At 40.6% G+C, this 20,179-nt stretch overlaps 1 protein-coding gene across 1 annotated transcript in view; it reads right to left on the reverse strand.

The window, feature by feature from the left end:
• The window catches only part of LOC120779765, a gene marked incomplete at its 3' end in the record, with an annotated part of 170,399 nt that overhangs the window by 100,166 nt on the left and 50,054 nt on the right, over positions 1-20,179 (reverse strand). The window contains exons 3-4 of the mRNA XM_040112145.1: positions 11,021-11,521; positions 10,858-10,965 (exon numbers count right to left, since the gene is read on the reverse strand). Of these exons, the coding sequence (XP_039968079.1) occupies positions 10,858-10,965; positions 11,021-11,521 (609 nt within the window). The remainder of the gene's footprint in view (positions 1-10,857; positions 10,966-11,020; positions 11,522-20,179) is intronic.

Genomic DNA, 20,179 nt, shown 5'->3' on the forward strand with positions numbered 1-20,179 from the left:
CCTTATTCGGGCGAAAATTCAAAAGCTCAAATGCTCACTATTATCACAAATATCTGTGACGTGTGAAAGCAGCCATCATAATAGAAAACATCAGTGTTTGTTTTGTTTTAAATCAATATTTTACATTTTTTAAAAACTTGAGAATTGAGTGTTATAATTAGCATGGAGGAACTATTATTTGTATATGCGGCAATTGTTGAGGAGCAGGAATCGGGCGGTAGGAGGAAAGTGTTAAAGGGTTTGCGAGACAAAAGCGATCCTTTTATCCTAGAGTAAGAGAACGTTACATCATGTCTTTATAATATACATACATATGTATGTATATATTTCCAGTGGCGTTATGTACTATAAATATATATACATACATATATACATATATGTAAGTTACTTACTGGCTCTGTACATTTTACTTCCTCTAAGAATGAATAAAAATACATCTACATATGTTTAAATAATTCATTTTATTTTATTTTATTTATTAAATAATTCATTTAATTTAATTTAATTTTTTTACATTTTCATTTAATTTTTTTTTATTTTTTTGCTGCTCCTGAGTTGTCCTTTCCGTTTTTGTACGCCTAGGAATATTTGAAATTATTGTATATATATATATATTTAAAATTTGCAAAATTACTTACATATGCTTATTATCCATTGTTGTGAACTTTTTTGTTTGATTATTTTTCTTAAAACAGCTGTTTGACAGCTAAAAGCTTTTTACCTCACGTGGTGACTTTTTTAAGCTTTTTTCTTATGAGGTTTGAGCAAGAATAGCCTCACAAAATATGCCTCACAAGAAATCTCTCAAATTTTTCCTCTCAACTCAGTTGAGAGGTTTTTTCAGAATAGGGCTGTTAGTTTAATAGTGCGATTTTGTAAGCAGTCTCTAGTCACTATTTGAGACATTTTGAGGTAGTCTCAATTTGTGACTAGTTTCTATACACTAAACAGCGTTAGTCTCAAAATATTGCCTAAAATTTGTCACCTGATAGTTAGCAGGTCACAAAACTAAAAAGAACTCTTGTTTGCCATTTTGAATATACTGAATAGAGATCATCATAGATATTAATCGATGGTCGTTTTTTTATATTTTGTAAGCAACTCAAACACGAAAAGGTTAAAAATGAATCAATTTTACATAAATTTCGTAAATATTATGAAACAAAGTCAACATATATTTTGATTTTTATTGGTAATTATGTTTTTTGACTATGTTATAGAAAATATAATGTTTGCTATCGACATATTTATTTTCATTCAAGTGTAAAAAAATCTCTGAATAACGAAATGTAACAGATTTCGTGACTATCACTTACAGAATAGAAAAACCGTCTCAAGTCACAAAAATTGTCTCTAACTTAAAATCTCAAATTTGGAGACTTGTGACTGTATCACAGTACAGAATCGCACGGTAAGTCTCATTTGAAGATACTGCCCCGCTAGAAATTCCTGGAGTTAGGTTGGTATGATTTAATGTCAAGTGATTACGAGGGCTGCTATATATATTTCTGGCAATCTGATATTTCCATTGGAAAGTTTGACATTTTTTAGCATAACATCACTCAGAACGTTGTGTCATTTAATCGTGAATTGTTTTATTTACAGGGAATTAAAAAATGCATCTCGGCCAAAAATTAGAATTAACTCATGAACATTTTCGTGCGATCATTTTTCACAACTTTCGACGTGGATTATCACAAGAGTGCATCGATGAACTAAAATCTTTGTATGGCTATGAAGCACCATCTTATAGCACTGTGAAAAAATGGGTCGCGGAAAAGAGATAACCGTTGAAGTGCGGAAACTCATTTTGAATCTGTACCTGGAAAAAAATCATTGCGCGAAATAGGACAAATTGTCAATAGATCATTTTCTAGTGTAAGGAATGTAATAAACCATTACATAAACAGCGGAAAAATAAAAAGCAATTACAGATCTGGAAGGCCAAAAATTTTTTCTGATCGGGTGGAACGATCCATTGTTGGTGCAGTGGCAAAAGACTCAAAAATTTCGGCTGTAAAATTGAGTGAAAAAATGCAGGAACAACTGGGGAAAACATTTAGCTCACAGACAGTCCGAAATACCCTGCATAAGGCCGCTTATCATGGTCGTGTACCTCGAGGAAAGCCTTACATTTCAAAAGCTAACAAAAAAAGAGGTTGGATTCCGCTAAAGCTCACCTACACCAATCTGAAACTTTTTGGAAAAACGTGATTTTTAGCGATGAATCCAAATTCGATTTATTTGGATCGGATGGGTCTCAAAAATACGGCGAATGCCCAACATGGAGCTCCAAGAAAATAACATCTTAAAAACAATCAAGCATGGCGGCGGAAACGTAATGGTGTGGGGGTGTATAGCGGCAAATGACGTTGGGAATCTTGTTTTTATAGACGAAAAATGGATAAACTGGTTTATTTAAGTCTTTTGAAGAACAATTTGCTTCCGAGCGAAACTAAATTGAGCTTAAATGGAGAGAAATGATTCCAGCAAAACAATCATCCCAAACACACTTCGCGTTTGGTTCAAGAGTGGTTAATTTATAACTGCAAGCAGCTGAAAACACCTCCACAATCCCCTGATCTCAATCCCATTGAGCATATTTGGCATTGCTTGAAAAAAATTCGCAAGCACCAAATGACTTCGAAAGAATACATTAAAAATGCTCTGAAGGATGAATGGGCCAATATTACCACTCAGGAGACTTCCCAGGAGACTTGGAGGATGGAGTCATGTGTAGAAGTTCACGCAAGTGAGGAAAGTTCTCTGATCGCCATTTACTTGGGAGTGGCCAGAAACGATTCTTTTACACATGGCTGAAGCAGCTCACTACTTCCGGTCTTTGACCAAGTATCCTCTGGGTAGCCTAAGAACACCCGTTCGAAGGCGAGCTAAAGTGAGAAGGCGAAACATTCCCTACAAGGGTTGTGCGCTGGGTTTGGGACCCGCCACGTAAAAAACACCCCCAGTGAAGAGCTACAACCAGCCTCGGATGAGAGACCCCCCTTTTGATGACGACCATGGCAAACGAAATAAGGACTACGAATTGAGGGCATGCACCTGGAATGTCCGGTCCCTTAATTGGGAAGGTGCCGCTGCCCAGCTGGTTGATGTCCTCGTAAAGACAAAGGCTGACATCACCGCCGTCCAAGAAATGCGATGGACGGGACAAGGACAGAGACGAGTAGGTCCTTGTGACATTTACTGCAGTGGCCATATAAAGGAGCGCAAGTTTGGTGTAGGATTCGTGGTGGGAGAGAGACTCCGTCGCCGAGTACTATCATTCACTGCGGTGAATGAACGTCTAGCCACAATCCGCATCAAAGCGAGGTTCTTCAACATATCGCTGATTTGCGCCCACGCCCCGCCGGAAGAGAAGGACGATGTGACCAAAGATGCCTTTTATGAGTGCTTGGAGCGCACTTATGAAGGCTGCCCCCGCCACGATGTCAAAATCGTGCTTGGCGACTTTAACGCCAGGGTGGGCAAAGAAGGTGTCTTTGGCACTACGGTCGGTAAATTCGGCCTCCACGACGAAACATCCCCTAATGGGTTGAGGCTGATTGACTCGCCGGGGCCCGAAATATGGTTATCTGTAGTACTAGATTCCAGCATAAGAAGATTCATCAAGCTACCTGGCTGTCTCCGGATCGAAAACTACCAACCAGATCGATCATGTTGTGATAGACGGAAGACACGTCTCCAGTGTTTTAGATGTGCGTGCGCTCCGAGGTCCTAACATCGACTCGGACCACTATCTTGTTGTCACCCGCCTCTGTGCAGTAAAAAACGGGCGCCACCAAACACAAGGAAGGTTCGACGTCGAGAAGCTGCAATCACAATAGACAGCCGAACGATTTTCTACTCGGCTTGCACTCCTGCTCTCTGAGAGCACTCGTCAACAACTCGGTATAAGGGAACTGTGAGACGGCATTTCAAACTCCTTACGTACAGTTGCAACCGAAACCATTGATTTTCGGAAAATGCAAAAGAACAGCTGGTACGACGAGGAGCGCCGTGTCGCAGCGGAGAGAAAACAGGCTGCCTACCTCGCAACGTTACGATCGACCACTTCACGTGCGGGAGGGGATAGATACCGAGAGTTGAAGAGGGAAGCGAGACGCATTTGCAGAAGAAGAAAGAGGCTGAAATGCGTGAGTACGAAGAGCTTGATAAGCTGGCCGACAGGGGTAATGCTCGAAAATTCTACGAAAAAATGCGGCGGCTTACGGAAGGTTTCAAGACCGGAGCGTATTCCTGTAGAACCCCTAAAGGTGATCTAGTCACTGATGCCCAGAGCATACTTAAATTATGGAGGGAACACTTCTCCAGCCTGCTGAATGGCAGTGAACGCACAACACCAGGAGAAGGAGAACCCGATTCCCCAATCGATGACGATGGAGCAGACGTTCCATTACCCGACCATGAAGAAGTTCGAATAGCAATTACCCGCCTGAAGAACAACAAAGTGGCAGGGTCCTACGGATTGCCGGCCGAGCTATTCAAACACGGCGGCGAAGAACTGATAAGGTGCATGCATCAGCTTCTTTGTAAAATATGGTCGGACGAAAGCATGCCCAACGATTGGAATTTAAGTGTGCTATGCCCAATCCATAAAAAAGGAGACCCCAAAATCTGCGCCAACTACCGTGGGATTAGCCTCCTCAACATCGCATATAAGGTTCTATCGAGCGTATTGTGTGAAAGATTAAAGCCCACGGTCAACAAACTGATTGGACCTTATCAGTGTGGCTTTAGACCTGGCAAATCAACAACCGACCAGATATTCATCATGCGCCAAATCTTGAAAAGACCCGTGAAAGGAGAATCGACACACACCACCTCTTCGTCGATTTCAAAGCTGCTTTCGACAGCACTAAAAAGGAGCCTTTATGCCGCGATGTCTGAATTTGGTATCCCCGCAAAACTAATACGGCTGTGTAAACTGACGTTGAACAACACGAAAAGCTCCGTCAGGATCGGGAAGGACCTCTCCGAGCCGTTCGATACCAAACGAGGTTTCAGACAAGGCGATTCCCTATCGTGCGACTTTTTCAACCTGCTTTTGGAGAAAATAGTTCGAGCCGCAGAACTAAATAAAGGCCTCAACACCCGCGCCGTTAGTTCTGCTTTCTCCAGGCTGGACAAGGAAGCACAGAAAATGGGTCTGGCAGTGAACGAGGGCGAGACGAAATATCTCCTGTCATCAAACAAACAGTCGTCGCATTCGCGACTTGGCTCTCACGTCACTGTTGACAGTCATAACTTTGAAGTCGTAGATAATTTCGTCTATCTTAGAACCAGCGTAAACACCACCAACAATGTCAGCCTAGAAATCCAACGCAGGATAACTCTTGCCAACAGGTGCTACTTCGGACTGAGTAGGCAATTGAGAAGCAAAGTCCTCTCTCGACAAACAAACACCAAACTCTATAAGTCACTCATAATTCCCGTCCTGCTGTATGGTGCAGAGTCTTGGACGATGTCAACAACGGATGAGTCGACGTTGCGAGTTTTCGAGAGAAAAGTTCTGCGAAAGATTTATGGTCCTTTGCGCGTTAGCCACGGCGAATACCGCATTCGATGGAACGATGAGCTGTACGAGATATACGACGACATCGACATAGTTCAGCGAATTAAAAGACAGCGGCTACGCTGGTTGGCTAGGTCATGTTGTCCGGATGGACGAAAACACTCCAGCTCTGAAAATATTCGACGCAGTACCCGCCGGGGGAAGCAGAGGAAGAGGAAGACCTCCACTCCGTTGGAAGGACCAAGTGGAGAAGGACCTGGCTTCGCTTGGAATATCCAATTGGCGCAACGTAGCGAAAAGAAGAAACGACTGGCGCGCTGTTGTTAACTCGGCTATAATCGCTTAAACGATTTCTACGCCAATTAAGAAGAAGAAGACTTCCCATTTGGTCGCAAGTATACAAAGGCGTTTGCAAGCGATTATTAAAGCCAAGGGAGGTGCAGCAAAATATTTAGCATTTTCAATTTCTTTTTCTTTATCTTTTGTATTACCATTTTTATATTTTGTGCCAATACTTTTTTGATATGAATAAGACTCTTTTCATTATTTTCTCAATAATTTCCTTCTTGTATGAATTTTTTATTTTTAATTTTTGTATATATATATTAAAAAACCATTATTTAAACAAATATTATTGTTTTTTGTTTGGTATGTTCAGTTAATTAAAAGTTATATTGAAGCAAAGTGGAAAAACTGAGATGTGCCAAACTTTTTTGATTCACTGTATATCTTTATGTAAAATAGCAGGTGGCACAGGGTTGCACTTTTTTTTAAATGTGTCATTGCACGAAAATAAACATGGGTTTAGGTCTGACATATTTTACAGCCATTGCAAATAATTTTCTGCGAGTGTTTGTTGTTGTGCCGTTGCATCAAGTGGAAAATTGTGCAATTCGTGCTCCGTGCAAGGGTTTTGCAAGAGCAAGAGAATCCCCTTAATGTGTTACTGAACACGACAAAGAAAAACTGAAACTGAAACGAAAAGTCAACGAAGCGTCAGAACGCCTGCGTACAGTTCGAAGAAGCGTCAAAACGCTGGCGAACAGTAAAAGTTGACATTCTGAGACCGAACTAACTAAAATTCCAAGTCAGGTTGATGGTACTAGGTCAGTATAGTAAAACCCTCAAAGGGTTTGGCGTTCGTATGTGTCAGTTTTTTTTTATGACCATTTAAATGTTATAGTGAACGAAAATTGGGTACCAAATATAGTGTGTAAAAGCTGCTACAACCGTCTAATGCAGTGGTTCCCAAACTTATTTTGTCTACCGCCCACTTTGAGAATAAATATTTTTTTAGCGCCCCCATTTTTTCACCTATTTAAAAACCACTATAACTTCAAATTAATTATTGTGACCTATATATGTATATTAACGGAGAATTCTAAATGAAACTTTTACTATAACCAGCAACTTGAAACCTAAGCGCAGTAGGTAACTTACAACGGCGCTTAGATCTCAAGTTAACTCTTACGGGCTCCACCTGCCAATAAGAATGATTATTGAAACACAACTTTATAGTATTAAAACAGAGAATATTTTATTAAAAATAAAACTAAAATTATCGATCCATATATAAAAACTATTGTGAAGGATGAATCTGATGCTGTTTAATAATTTTGTTAATATCAAGTTCCAATTTACTCAAGAACAGTCGCAAGTCGCCACGTTCGGTAGCAAGCAAACGATTTCTATTTTTAGTAAGCAGTGTTGTCACAGCACTAAATCCACGTTCACACAAATATGACGATGGGAATGCTATCAAGAATCGTTGAACGATTGACCACAATCCAGGGTACAATTGCGAGATCGGTTTTTGTAGCCAAAATTCTTGGTAACCATTTTTGAACTTGATTTTTATTTCCTCGTTTGTTGTCAATTCTAGTTCTTCTTCCAGCTGAGGTGACATTGCTGTGTTGACATTTGAAAACGGATCCAACACCCAGTCTGGTATTTCCAAGTTCAAAATGTCCTGGTATCGTTCGGTGAAGTCAATGTGGATGGTTTCCAAATGTTGGTAGTAGGCAAACAATTCGTCGTTACTGCATGATACTGATAAATTCGGAAAATTGTGAAACTCACGTCTGCCCAGATTCTTTTTGTGTGGAAGCAGTTTGGCTGCGAAAGCAGCAATGACGTTTTTTGTTTTAATTGAATTTAGTTTATCGCCTTGCAGTTGGAGATTCATGTCGTTGAACAATTTATACAGGTCTGTCATGTAAGCTATATCATTCTTTGATATTATGAGCTTGTCTTGAAATTATGTATCTTTAGTTTCCAAGAACTCTATAACAGAGTCAAACAGGTTGTAGAATCGAGTCAGACAATTGCCTCTTGATAGCCAACGCACTTCAGTATGAAACAACAAACGATTGAAATCCTCGTCATTAGTAACACAAAGCTGATGAAATAATCTATCATTCAAAGAGCTGTTGCGGATTTTATTGACTGCTTTGATGACATATTGCAGTGATTGAAATAGTTTTTCACTTCAGTTTCTAGCAACTTAATGTTGTCTATGAATATCGCAATGTACACCAAGGACATCTGGAATTTTATTTTTTAAGTACGCTATGAAGCCTTTATGGCACCCTGTCATAGCAGGAGCGCCATCCGTAGCAACTGAAAAAATATTTTTCAAAGGAATTTCTTTCTCATCGCAAGACTTTTCCAATATATTGAATATGGTTTCGCCTTTTGTATCGGTCTCTACATTTCTATCAAATAATAGTTCTTCACATATTTCTCATCTTTAATAAAACTCACGTAAGACAACAAGAATGCTTCATTAGTTGGTAAAGTGGACTCATCCAGCTGGATTGAAAATTGACTTGACCTCAGGTGATCGTACAATGATTCTTCAATGTTGTCAGCCATTTCATCAATTCGTCTTTGCACAGAATTATTACTCAAAGGAATTTTTCGGATAATATCTGCGGCCGGTTTATGAAGCACGGTAGTTATTACTTCATTTATTCCTGGCAATATTAACTCTTCTCCGATGTTATGTGGTTTGCCTTTTTGACAATTAACCGTCGTCATCTTGCTTAGCAGCCGCCGAAAATAGTTTTGCTACACTTGGCTGAGTATTATGCTTCTTCTCTAGGTCTTGAAAATATGCTACATTCTTGTCTCTCTTATCTGGATGCATTTTATTCAAATGATCTTGCAGTCTTGAAGGCTTCATTGCTTCATTCGAAAATGTTTTTAGACATAGAAGACACAAAGACAATGATGGGTTTGTGGGACTTTCAATGAATCCGAATTTAATGTATTCCGCACAGGATTGCCGTCTCTTCTTTTTTACTTCCGACATTGTTTTACTTTGAAATACGTTTAACTTCGCGAGTAGTGTAAAGGAGGCGTAAGTAATTTTCATTTATTGCGCGCAAAACCACAAATGATTATAAAATAAATATTACATTGTTTATATAGGAATGCTTAAGCACAATTATTATATAGTAGTCCAAAAATATGAATCCTTATTTTTCCTAGAAATACATTTGTAAAAAAAGGATCTTTCTCCTTTTCGTATTATCTTATTTTTCCCAGGAATACATTTGTAAAAAAGGATGTTTCTCCTTTTCTTATTATCTTATTTTTCCCAGGATCGCATTTGTAAAAAAAGGATCTTTATCCTTTTTTTATTTTCCCCAGAAATACATTTGTAAGAAAGGATAAAGATCCTTTTTTTTTCCACATAAAAGATTTAAGGAGTTCAAAAGCTCAAAACGTGCGTTACATCAGCTACCTACCCGACGTCATTTCGCATGTGATAAAATAAATTATTCAAGAGCTCAAAGCAATCGCTGCATCAGCTCGAACCTACCTACCCTACACCTTTGCGCAAATGATTATATTATGATAGCAAATGCCCACATACAGATTTGGCAATGGCAATAGCAATACGTTTGACAGTTAGTATTCTATAAATTCTATCCTGTCGACGGGGCATCTCCCGTTATGAAACGGAGCGACCGATTGACATGATTTTAATTTTTTTTTATATTCAATAAAATAGGACAGATATATGAACTAGACGGAGAGAAATATAGAGCCGAGTTTGAGCAATCTTTTAATTCATATTAGTTGATGTTCACAACAGGAATAATGGGATGCCCAACTTATTCCAGTGTGAGAGCGCCTCAAAATCAGCGTTTTTTATAACATTTTCCATTATGGCCAGATCGAACAAAATAACAATTTTTGGGCATTTATTAACCCAATACCCAACATTTAGTACGAATATAAATTACTAAATAGTGGTTATTTATTATATGGAGAAACTATTTAAGTCTTTTTAAAGAATATAACATCTGGCTTTTGTCCTTTCAATACCCAATAATAGGATTTAAGGTTGTTAGCTCTCAATCATTAAAAGTTTTTAATAATTTTCAATTGAAAATAATACTATGATGTTTCAAATTACAAAACATTTCATCAAATACCTTTCAATTTCACAAATTTATTTAATTTTCATTGTTTTGCATTTTTGATAAGAGGTCTTGAACGATGCAACAAATCCCTCCGTTTATATATTTATTTGGTAAGATTTCAATCTGGCCATCGCTCATTTCCAATTGCTAAACGTCAAAACCTCCCCAATCCAGTCAACTGTCAAAGTTTAGGTGGTGTTGACGTTTAGCAATTGTTCTCTCTTTTCCAGTGAGAGAGGAGTTGGGCATCCCATTATTCCTGGTTCACAAGTTGTTGTTGAGAGTCGAGAGCTCATGTAGTCGTTGTCTAAGAGGCCTCCTAGCTAAATAAAATTACAAATAACTTCCCAGACCTCTACACAACGCCCCCATTTTCTTTCTGGGTCTCTTACCGCCTCCCTTGATACCTGCAGCGCCCACAAGGGGGCGTTATCGCCCACTTTGGGAAACACTGGTCTAATGAATTGGAAAAATAGATAATAGTGGTTCTCGAGTTATGTTAAACTACGTTTTTGCCAAAATGTTACAACTAAGCGAAAAACATCAAGATAAGGAAAAAAATTTAAAAGATCATAAAAAAACTGACACATACGAACGCCAAACCCTTTGAGGGTTTTACTATACTGACCTAGTACCATCACCCTGACATGGAGTTTTTCACCCCCCAGACAATAATCCCAAAAATGTTCCACAGTGTTATATACTACAATGTTTTATAAGGAAATATATAGCACAAATATATAATACATAAACAAAAATTTTATAAATTGCGAAAAGAAAAAAAGTTTAGAATCTTCCCACTCAACAGAAAAGATGTATGTATTATATATCTCATTTAAAAAATAAAAATTTATTTAATTTCATGAATATATAGTTTTAAGTAGTACATACCCCTTTTAGCTGATGTTCTGGTTGCAATTTATCAATTTCATTCTTCGAATTTTGCGGCTTAGCGGATAAGAGACCTACGGCTGGTTCAGCATTCTCATTTATTTTAACCTTAAATTGTGTATTTTTAATAAAATTATAATAATTGTAATAACAATATTATTACTTCTTTGTTTTCTACTATATTATCTACGCTTAAGTCGATCTTATCCCCTTCCACTACGAATCCTATTTCATCTTTTCCCTTTATTTCTTTCTTTATAGTTTCGATCTCTTCATTACCATCTGACTTGCATTCTTTACCATTCAGTTGTTCAGTTAGAGCAGTTGCTGTAGATGTCAATTTGGGCGAAGCATTGGTTGTTTCTCTGTTATCTTCTAAGTCTTTTTCAGATCGATTTCGTACAATCACCGTTTCCAATAAATCATTAATACTAAGACTATGATCATCTCTTTCCTTATTATTTTCGTAAATTGCCTTCATTCCTTCTGTCCCATCTTGTTCTTCACTGCCAATTAATTTTGTCTCAGTTTCTGTGGCTTGTATTTTATTCTGAGTTGACAATTCGACATCCATATCTTCGCTGTTATTCGAAGAATCTTCTATTTCGACCTCCGTGGCTAATTCTTCCATTACGTTGTTTGATTCCAGATTTTCCTTCACCTCCTAGTTATCAAAAAACACAATGGAAAATGCAATAGCGAGCAATAACAAGTAGTTAATAAATAATAGTAATAGTATAGTAATTAATTTAATATTATATATAAAACAATGAATATTTAGTGTATGCAAGCAAATGTTTGTACTATATTTAAGTAAGCTTTAAGTAATACAACAACGAAGCAATCGCGAACAGTGTTCTAAATTTATTTATGCGAAAACAGTTGAAATTTTTAAGCTCAAGCATTATTATCGCATCATGTTTCACAAACGTTTAATAGTAGTTTCATCATGCGCTTGCTTGTGACACATTAAAATAGCTAATATGATCGTAATGAAAATCTAAATGATTTTGATTTGCTCATATACCCTGCAACACTTCAAATAAAACCGTAAAATAGGGAAACGCTTTCCCGTAACCGCGATGTACTAACATTAGAGATCTACGCTAAGTAGTAAATGGGCAACGTAACTCCCATTCTGATCTGTCCCTCCCTCAACCTTCATCCCACTCGAATCCTCGTGCGAGAACCACTCAGAAACTCCTGGTTCCTCGCACAGTCTGTTCCGTGTGTGAAACCCTCAAGCGTCGGAATGTTACGTCAGACACCTGCGATACCTGACGTGTTCCGGCCTGCGCACAACACACAATACACATTCCCGGCCCATAAATGCAACTATCTCCTCGATCTTGCTCTGGAGTCCGTTGCAATTAAATTGTAAGAAACGTGGTTATTGCAGCTGTAGAACCCGCGGGGGCGTTTGTCGCACTGTGGTGTTAGTTGGTAACGCCATTGTTGAGTGTTGCGGGGCAATACTCCTGCAGCACAGAGCAACATACGACACACTCCACTCATAGATAAATTGATCAGAATCTCTTTTCTTGCTCTCTCGATTGTCAGCCGGAAGCGGACCCTTATCTTTTTTCTGAGCTGGCAACAAAACACAATCTGGGTCCCGTCAATCAGCAGTTAGTGAAAAAGGCGGGATGCCAGAAGAATAGCGCTAAAACGAACTGTCAAAATTAGTGCGTTGTTGAAATTCTGTAGAATTAGATGTCGGTTACTTGTAAAATTGTTTATATATATGGGTGATATACGCCTACTGGGCATCCAAAAATAATATAGTTAACGCGCTATTTGCATACCTCAGTAGAAGTGTGGAAATTGCAAAATACCCAAAAGTTATTTATCAAATTCCCAATCTAATATTTTTCAGCAGTGGCATCATTGGCAAATGTTATAAAAAGTGCGAGGTTTGACAGCTTCGTATCAATTTATCTATGCTCCACACACGTTCTTTGAATATTAGGGCATAGCTATCCGGTCAGGCGATGGAGACCCCTAGAATGTAAGGGTATACTTATCCGGTCAGATCATGTCGAGCTCGAAATATTAAATATATAAATCCCCCCGTTACATATTGCCCTACAGGATATCAACCGAATATAGATGCGCTACTTCGTGGTGAAAATCGTTTGGTACTTGGTGACTTTACGCGCTCCACGATCTTTGTCAAATGATCGTAGGGGGATGGAGCTGGTGAAACAGATAGATGATTCGACATTCTGCACAATAAATGACAAAGTCTCCACCGATATTACCATTGCTAGCGGTGGTCTGATAATCAGCATAGCCTGCCGAACTATGTCAACTCTCGCATCAGACCATCTGCTTATAATTATCTCGAACAAGAAACCTCGCGACTTTATTTCAGTGGGCAACCACACCTTCGTTAACTTTAACAGAGCTAACTGGGTCGGCTTCACGGAATTTACTGAGAACACCCTAACCGCTTTTACCATTTCTACGGATGTAATCGTCAATTCCGCTAGGTGATCGTAGCAGCTATCACCTCGCTTCATCCCTGCTGGAAGAATAGCGGAACACCACCCTAATTTCCCAGCCGAATAAGAGATCTCAATTTGGAGATTCGGTAAATGGTAAACCAACACAAGCGCACGAAATGGATAGAGCACTTGAAGTCCTGCAACCTCTCCACCGGTGTGAGTAAACTTTGAACTACTGTCAAGACAAGATGTCCGAGTTTAAATTCAATGGTCTTGCCTCTTCGAACTCGAAGACATGTGTGAGCTATTTTAGCCAGCAATTTACACTGCACCCACCGGTAAATAAAACCAAACGATGTGTGACCCGACGGCTGCGCAAAATGCCAAAAGACTGCGCATCACATATTTTCATCGATGAAAAGGTTTATATGTAATCAACATGCTGATTCTCAAGCATATAGGCTCGACGGGAGTAAATTACCTCACCAAGGTCCTCAACCTGTCGCTGACCACTCTTCAAATACCAGATTTGTGGGAAGTCGGAAGAGTGGTCCCACTACTGAAACCTGGAAAACTTGCCAACAAAGGGGAGTCCTATCGTCCGATAACTCTCCTCTCCCCAGTAGTGAAAACACTTGAGGCCTAGCTACTCCCGACCTTCACTCACCACCTGAGCCTAGCAAGCCACCAGCATGACTTCTGAAAAGTGCACTGTACTACTGCAGCATTTAGCGTCATAAACGTCCAGCTGAGGATTGCACGACATTGACGTCTTCAATGGAATCGATGGCATGTATGGCTATCTGCCCGACATTTCTCGCTTCCTCTCTGCGGAACTTAACTCTCTCCCCCACTAAATCCACAGCGACCATAGTTACAAACTAGACCAAGGAATACAGACCTAACCTTAATATTGCAGTCGATGGCGTTAAGATTTTGACTGTCAAATATCCTAAAATTTTAGGTGTGACTTTTGCTAGTCTGTGCTCATTTACTTTGCATACGACCACTATTATCGCCAAAGTACAGAGCCGAAAAAAAATCCTCAAGTCGCTAGCCGCACATAGGGAAAGGGCAAAGAAACGTTGTTGGCAACTTACAAGGCAATCGGCCGGCCGGTTCTAAACTACGCCGCACGAATATGGTAGCCGATGCAGTGAAACGCAGACGAGGAAGCTTAAGACTTGTCAAAATACTGCACTCCGGAATACGATAAGATGACTCTTGATGTCTCCTATCGAACACCTACATAGTGAGGTCCGTATGCTCCCACTTGGTGCCAATCAAGCTCACGGTACTTCTGGAGAGACATTATCAATCCACTTTTCATCACCAGCTTCAGAAACTTGGCTCTTTTAAGATTCGTAGTCTCCTGTCTTGCTTTTTCGCCGTTATCAAAACGGAAAGTATGACGTATTTTCGTATCACAAAACTGTCCGTAAAGTCTTAGAACGAAATTTTATCATCAAACTATTTATATATAGCCCAACCTGATCGCACTTGTACAACGCAAGATTCAGATTACCAAAGCTTTTTCTTCTTCAGAGCGCCAGTCGTTTCTTCTTTTCGCAAGGTGGCGCCAATAGGAGATTCCAAGCGAAGCCAGGTCCTTCGCCACCTGGTCTTTCCCACGGAAGGGAGGTCTTCCTCTTCCTCAGCTTCCCCCGGCGTGTCAAATACTTTCAGAGCAGGAGTATTTTCGTCCATTCGGACGACATGACCTAGCCAGCGTAGCCACTGTCTTTCAATTCGATGAACTATGTCAATGCCGTCGTATATCTCATACAGCTCATGGTTCCATTGAATGTGATATTCGCTGTGGCAACCGCGCAAAGAACCATGAATCTTTCGCAAAACCTTTCTCTCGAAAACTCGTAACGTCGACTCATCAGATGTTGTCATCGTCCATGCCTCCGCACCATATAGCAGGACGGGAATAATGAATGAATGAAATAGAAAAAAAAAGAATGGATAAATGTTTACTAGACACAAGACTATTGGTCATAGTATGAAGCAATGAACTCGAGATTTGAAAGCTTCAAGCTGTGAAATAGAAATTAGATATTCTCTATTAGATAAAATAGTCACTAAACTCATCTATTCTATTGCACATTAATGCCATTCTTTAGGCATGTGTTATAGCCGAAACATCTATTTGTAAAGTGACGATCGGTAACTAACTAATATCGATAATTTTTAAAACTGAGCCACAGGGAAAACTTTAGAATAAAATCCCCGGCGTAAAAATTGGTATAGGCGGAGAGGGGGTGGTTCCAGGGTAAGAATATAGCCGCATTTGTTTTTTTTTTTTTGCGGACGAGGGGGTGGAAAATGCCTTCCGCATCATCGGTGCTATCGTCACAGCAGCGGTATGTGCCACTTGCAGGTCACTAAAAACCCCCCCTCTAAGGAACCGTCGCCCACCCTGGGACCGCGTTTGCATTACTTCAGGGTGGCGTTCCATTTTTCTCATTGAGAGATTTACATCTGCGCACCTGCGTCCAGGTCCCGCTTTTTGCTGCGTAGCAGGAGTGCAGCGAATTTCTTGATGATGCCTCAGTTTTCTTCACTTTCCAACATAACGCTGACTAAATTGTACGCGTTTATTGGGCCAACCAGGTCCTCTACAGCGGTGCGTTCTCCTTGCCAGCGCGCACATTCGAAGAATGTATGTTCAGCGTCGTCTTCTGTCGTCGCGTCGTTATATAGGCATGACGGCTTTTCGACTTTTCCCATTCTGTGGAGATACTTTTTGAAGTACCCGTGACCGGATAACAGCTGGGTTGTGTAAAAATCAACCTCTCCAAATTTTCGGCCTGTCCATAAGTCTAGATCTTTTATAAGCCTGGCCGTCCATCTGCCGCGACTTTCGGTGTCCCATCTTTGTTGCCATTTTATTAATGTTTCTTTCTTTATTTGTTCTATTGCGCTTTTGTTGTTATCGGATGACTGCTTTAACTCCCACAGCTTTTTCCTTTCGTGTGCTAGAAGGTCAATTGGGGCATTTCCGCTTATAACTAATATTGCCTCGTCAGACACTGTTCGGTAGGCTGATGCAACTCTGAGGGCTGCTGTGCGGTGCACTCTGGCCACTACCTTACGCCGGTTTTCCTTTTTAAGTACATCTGCCCATATCTCAGCTCCGTATAATAAATAAAACGCTGATTGTTGTCGATATTAGGAGCTTTCTTTTTTCTTGACTGGGCCCTCCTATGTTGGCCATTAGTCGGCTCAGTTGAGAGGTGATCTTCGCTGCCTTTCCTGCGGCGTGCTGGATTTGTACCCAGAAGGTTAGTCTGGGGTCCAGTCTTACGCCTAGGTAGTTAACTGCTTTTTTTGTCCTAAAAATATCCGTAGTCGTATGCATGGTTATTTCGAGAGGTATGTGCTTATTTGTTAGCAGCAGTAGCTCTGTTTTTTCCGTAGCGAGCTGGAGGCTGTGTGAGTCGAGCCATGCTTGGGTCCGTATCATGACCTGGTTCAGCTTTCTTCGCGCTTCTTCTGTGTCCCTTGCTGTGATTACTGCTGCAATGTCGTCGGCGTAGCCTATTAAATACGATTCATCTGGCATTTCTAGTTTTAATATAGCGTCCAAGCTAATGTTCCATAAGTCTGGTCCGAGGATGGATCCTTGTGCTGCTCCTGACGTGACCGCTATCTGTCGTGATCCCTCTTTAGTTTCGTATAGCAGTTTCCTGTTGCTAAGGTAGCTCCGCACCACGGCCCTGAGGTAGTCGGGTACCTTAAAGCTTTTCTCGAGAGCGTCAATCATATCTACCCATCTAGCGCTGTTGAAGGCGTTTCGGACATCTAGAGTCGCCAGCAACACTATTGTTTTGTATTTATGCCATCTACGTTGTGCGACTTCTCGCTTTCGATGACGCATTGTATTGCTCCTACGGTTGATCTGCCGGGTCTAAAGCCATATTGTCTAGGGGACAGTCCTCCAGCTTCGTTGATAGCCGCTTCAAGTCTGGGTTTAAGCAGGGTTTCGTATAGCTTTCCCGCTGTGTCAAGCAAACATAGAGGACGGTATGCTGATGGCGAATTGGGGTCTCCTTTTCCCTTACTGATTAGAACCAGCCGTTGCTTTTCCAGGGTTCAGGGAATATTCCGGCTTCAAGGCAGGCGTTGTACATGTTCAGTAGTACTCCTGGGCGCTCTGCAGCGATTATTTTGAGAATTTCTGATGGGATCCCGTCCGGTCCGGGGGATTTGTTGGCCTTGAGCTTTGCAGTGGCTAGTTGCATCTCGCTCAAGGGTAAACCGGGGATTTGCGTCGGTCTTAGGATGTGTTCTGGGTCCCTAGCCCTTGTTTCGTGTGTGGGGAATAGTGCGTTCACAATGTTATCCATTTTGGCAGCGGTTAGATCAGGTGGCTTTGCTCGAGCGCCGAGTTTCTTCATCACTATTTTATACCCGAGTCCCCAGGGGTTTCTATTTATATCCTCGCGTAGTTCCTCCCATTTTTTCTTTTTGCTGTCGTCGATGGCATGCTTTAGCTCCTTCTTTGCTGATTTGTATTAATCGGCTTCTTGAGTTGCGGCTCCTCTACGCCTGGATCTCGTGTAGGATCTACGAAGGCGGAGGCATGTCCGTCTGAGTTGGGCTATATTTTCAGTCCACCAGTAAACTGCTGCTTTATGTTTGCTGTGGGAGGCCTTGGGCATTGCTTTTTGACAGGCTCTTTTTATATTAAGCATTGTATGCTCGACAGTTTTTCCTGCGATTATGGGGGGGTTGCTAGATGGGTTTTGGTCGTCTATTGCGGAGATTAATTTCGAATTATCTAGCTTCGCAATGTTCCACTTTCGTGTTCCAGTTGTTTTCCTCTGCTGGTTAGTGCTTGTTCCCGTGTCGATCATAAATGAGATGTAGTGATGATCGCTGCCAGTGTAATCCTCCAGGACCTTCCAGTTCTTTATTGAACCTGCCATGCGTTCTGTTGATAGGGTAATGTCTGGTGTGGTTTCCTCGCATCCCGGTCTTCTAAACGTGGTTGCATTTCCCGTATTGTGCACTACTAGCCCTAGCCGCGCAGCCATTTCTACAATGCGCTTTCCTCTCGAGTCCGTGCTTGGTAGACCCCACTCTACGGCTCTGGAATTTAGGTCTCCGGCGATAATCAATTGACCTTCTATAGACCTGGCTGTATCCTCTATGTTGTTGAGCTTTCCTTGGAATTCCTGTATACTATCGCTTGGCGTCAAGTAGCAGCTGATTACTGTAAAAAGGTCGCTTTTGGCCCAGACGAAGCTATTGCCGTTCCCATTGTTTACAGTCCTGATATTACTCCCTGGTGGTAGCCATATAGCGGCGGTTGAGCTGCTATCTTCTAGCCAGATACCTCTCTCTTTCTTTTTGTATTGCTCGCTTATGATGATCATCTCGTAGTCGCTCTCCGTCACCATTTGCGAGAGTAGTGCGTCGGCAGCAGAATATGGCAGAATATAGCCGCATAAAACTAATAGTTTTTAAGGTATTCGCAATTAAAGGATTGTTTCAGTGTGAAATTGTCTAGATTTAAACTTTTTGTTGCATTATAATAAACATTCTCACATGTTTTGAAATCAAAATTTAAATTTTCACGGTCGCTACAGCGTTTCTTATAGAAAGATCTTCGTTTTTCTCAGAATTGTGTTTTTCAAACGGTTTCCACTCTCAAAGGTAGAGTTTTGAAGATATCTAGTTCCAATTTGGAGATAACATATTTAACGTCATTCGCTATCGCGCTTTGGCTTTAATTTTTTTTGGCAATCTTCCCATTTTCGATAATTTTTGTTCGAACCGCCGCCATTTTGTCAAATTTAAAAAAAAAAAATCTTCCTTATAGCGATAGCGACTTTGCTACAGATTAATAATCTCTTTGAAATTTTTGTTTTTGATCAAAATTACGGCCGCAATCGTGGACGTGTCTTTTCAATAATTTATATAACTATTACCTATATACCCAATAAATAAATAAAAAAATAAAATCTCATCATTCACGGACAAAAAATACATTATTTACGAAACTGTTTGAATGGGGAAGCATTCGATTTGGTGAGTAGCTAAGCAGTATGTGATAGCATCTACGCTGAAGCTTGGGACTTATTGACCGCGAGGTACAAGGTCATGCGTGTTATGGTGGACAGCCACATCAAAGCACTCATGGCAATTGGGAGTGCAGCCAAGGATACTGCTAAGGGAATAAAGCAAGTGCTAAATTCTATACTTCAACACGTTGGTGCTCTACGTGCATTCGAACGACCAGTCGAATTCTGGGATGACTGACTCGTTCACCTAACCGTTTCAAAGTTACCACACGAAACCCGCAAGCAATGGGAGTTCTCGCTCGTCATGGATGATCTACCATCTTTCTCCGTTCTTCGAAAATTTCTTGAAAACCGCGCACGCTCACTGGAGATGACCATTACTCAACACTTTCGCAAAGACAACAACAACAACAAAGAATGTTTTCCATACGACATTTATAGAGCCAGAAGTAAATATCGCTACATCAACCGCTACTAAGGGTTCTTATTGTTCTTATTGCAATGGTGATCATAAAATCTACGTTTGCTCACAGTTCTGCCAACTCGACGCCAAGGGTAAACTAACTGCTTTTAAGAAGTTAGGTACGTGTATAAATTGTCTCAGCAAAGGGCATATCCTCGGTAACTGTCATAGCACATCGTCGTGTCGCATATGCCAACGACGTCATCATACCTTACTTCACGAATACTTTACCAATCAACCGGCAAAGCTCAATAATCTTTCAAATGAACAACGTTTAAATGTAACCGCACACTACGCCGACGCTGATCGCGTCATACTACTAGCAACCGCCAAAATTATGGTACAAGACTATATCGGTCGTTGGCAACCCGCTGGCG

This window comes from Bactrocera tryoni, unplaced genomic scaffold (assembly GCF_016617805.1).
Source record: "Bactrocera tryoni isolate S06 unplaced genomic scaffold, CSIRO_BtryS06_freeze2 scaffold_11, whole genome shotgun sequence".
Lineage (NCBI taxonomy): Eukaryota > Metazoa > Arthropoda > Insecta > Diptera > Tephritidae > Bactrocera > Bactrocera tryoni.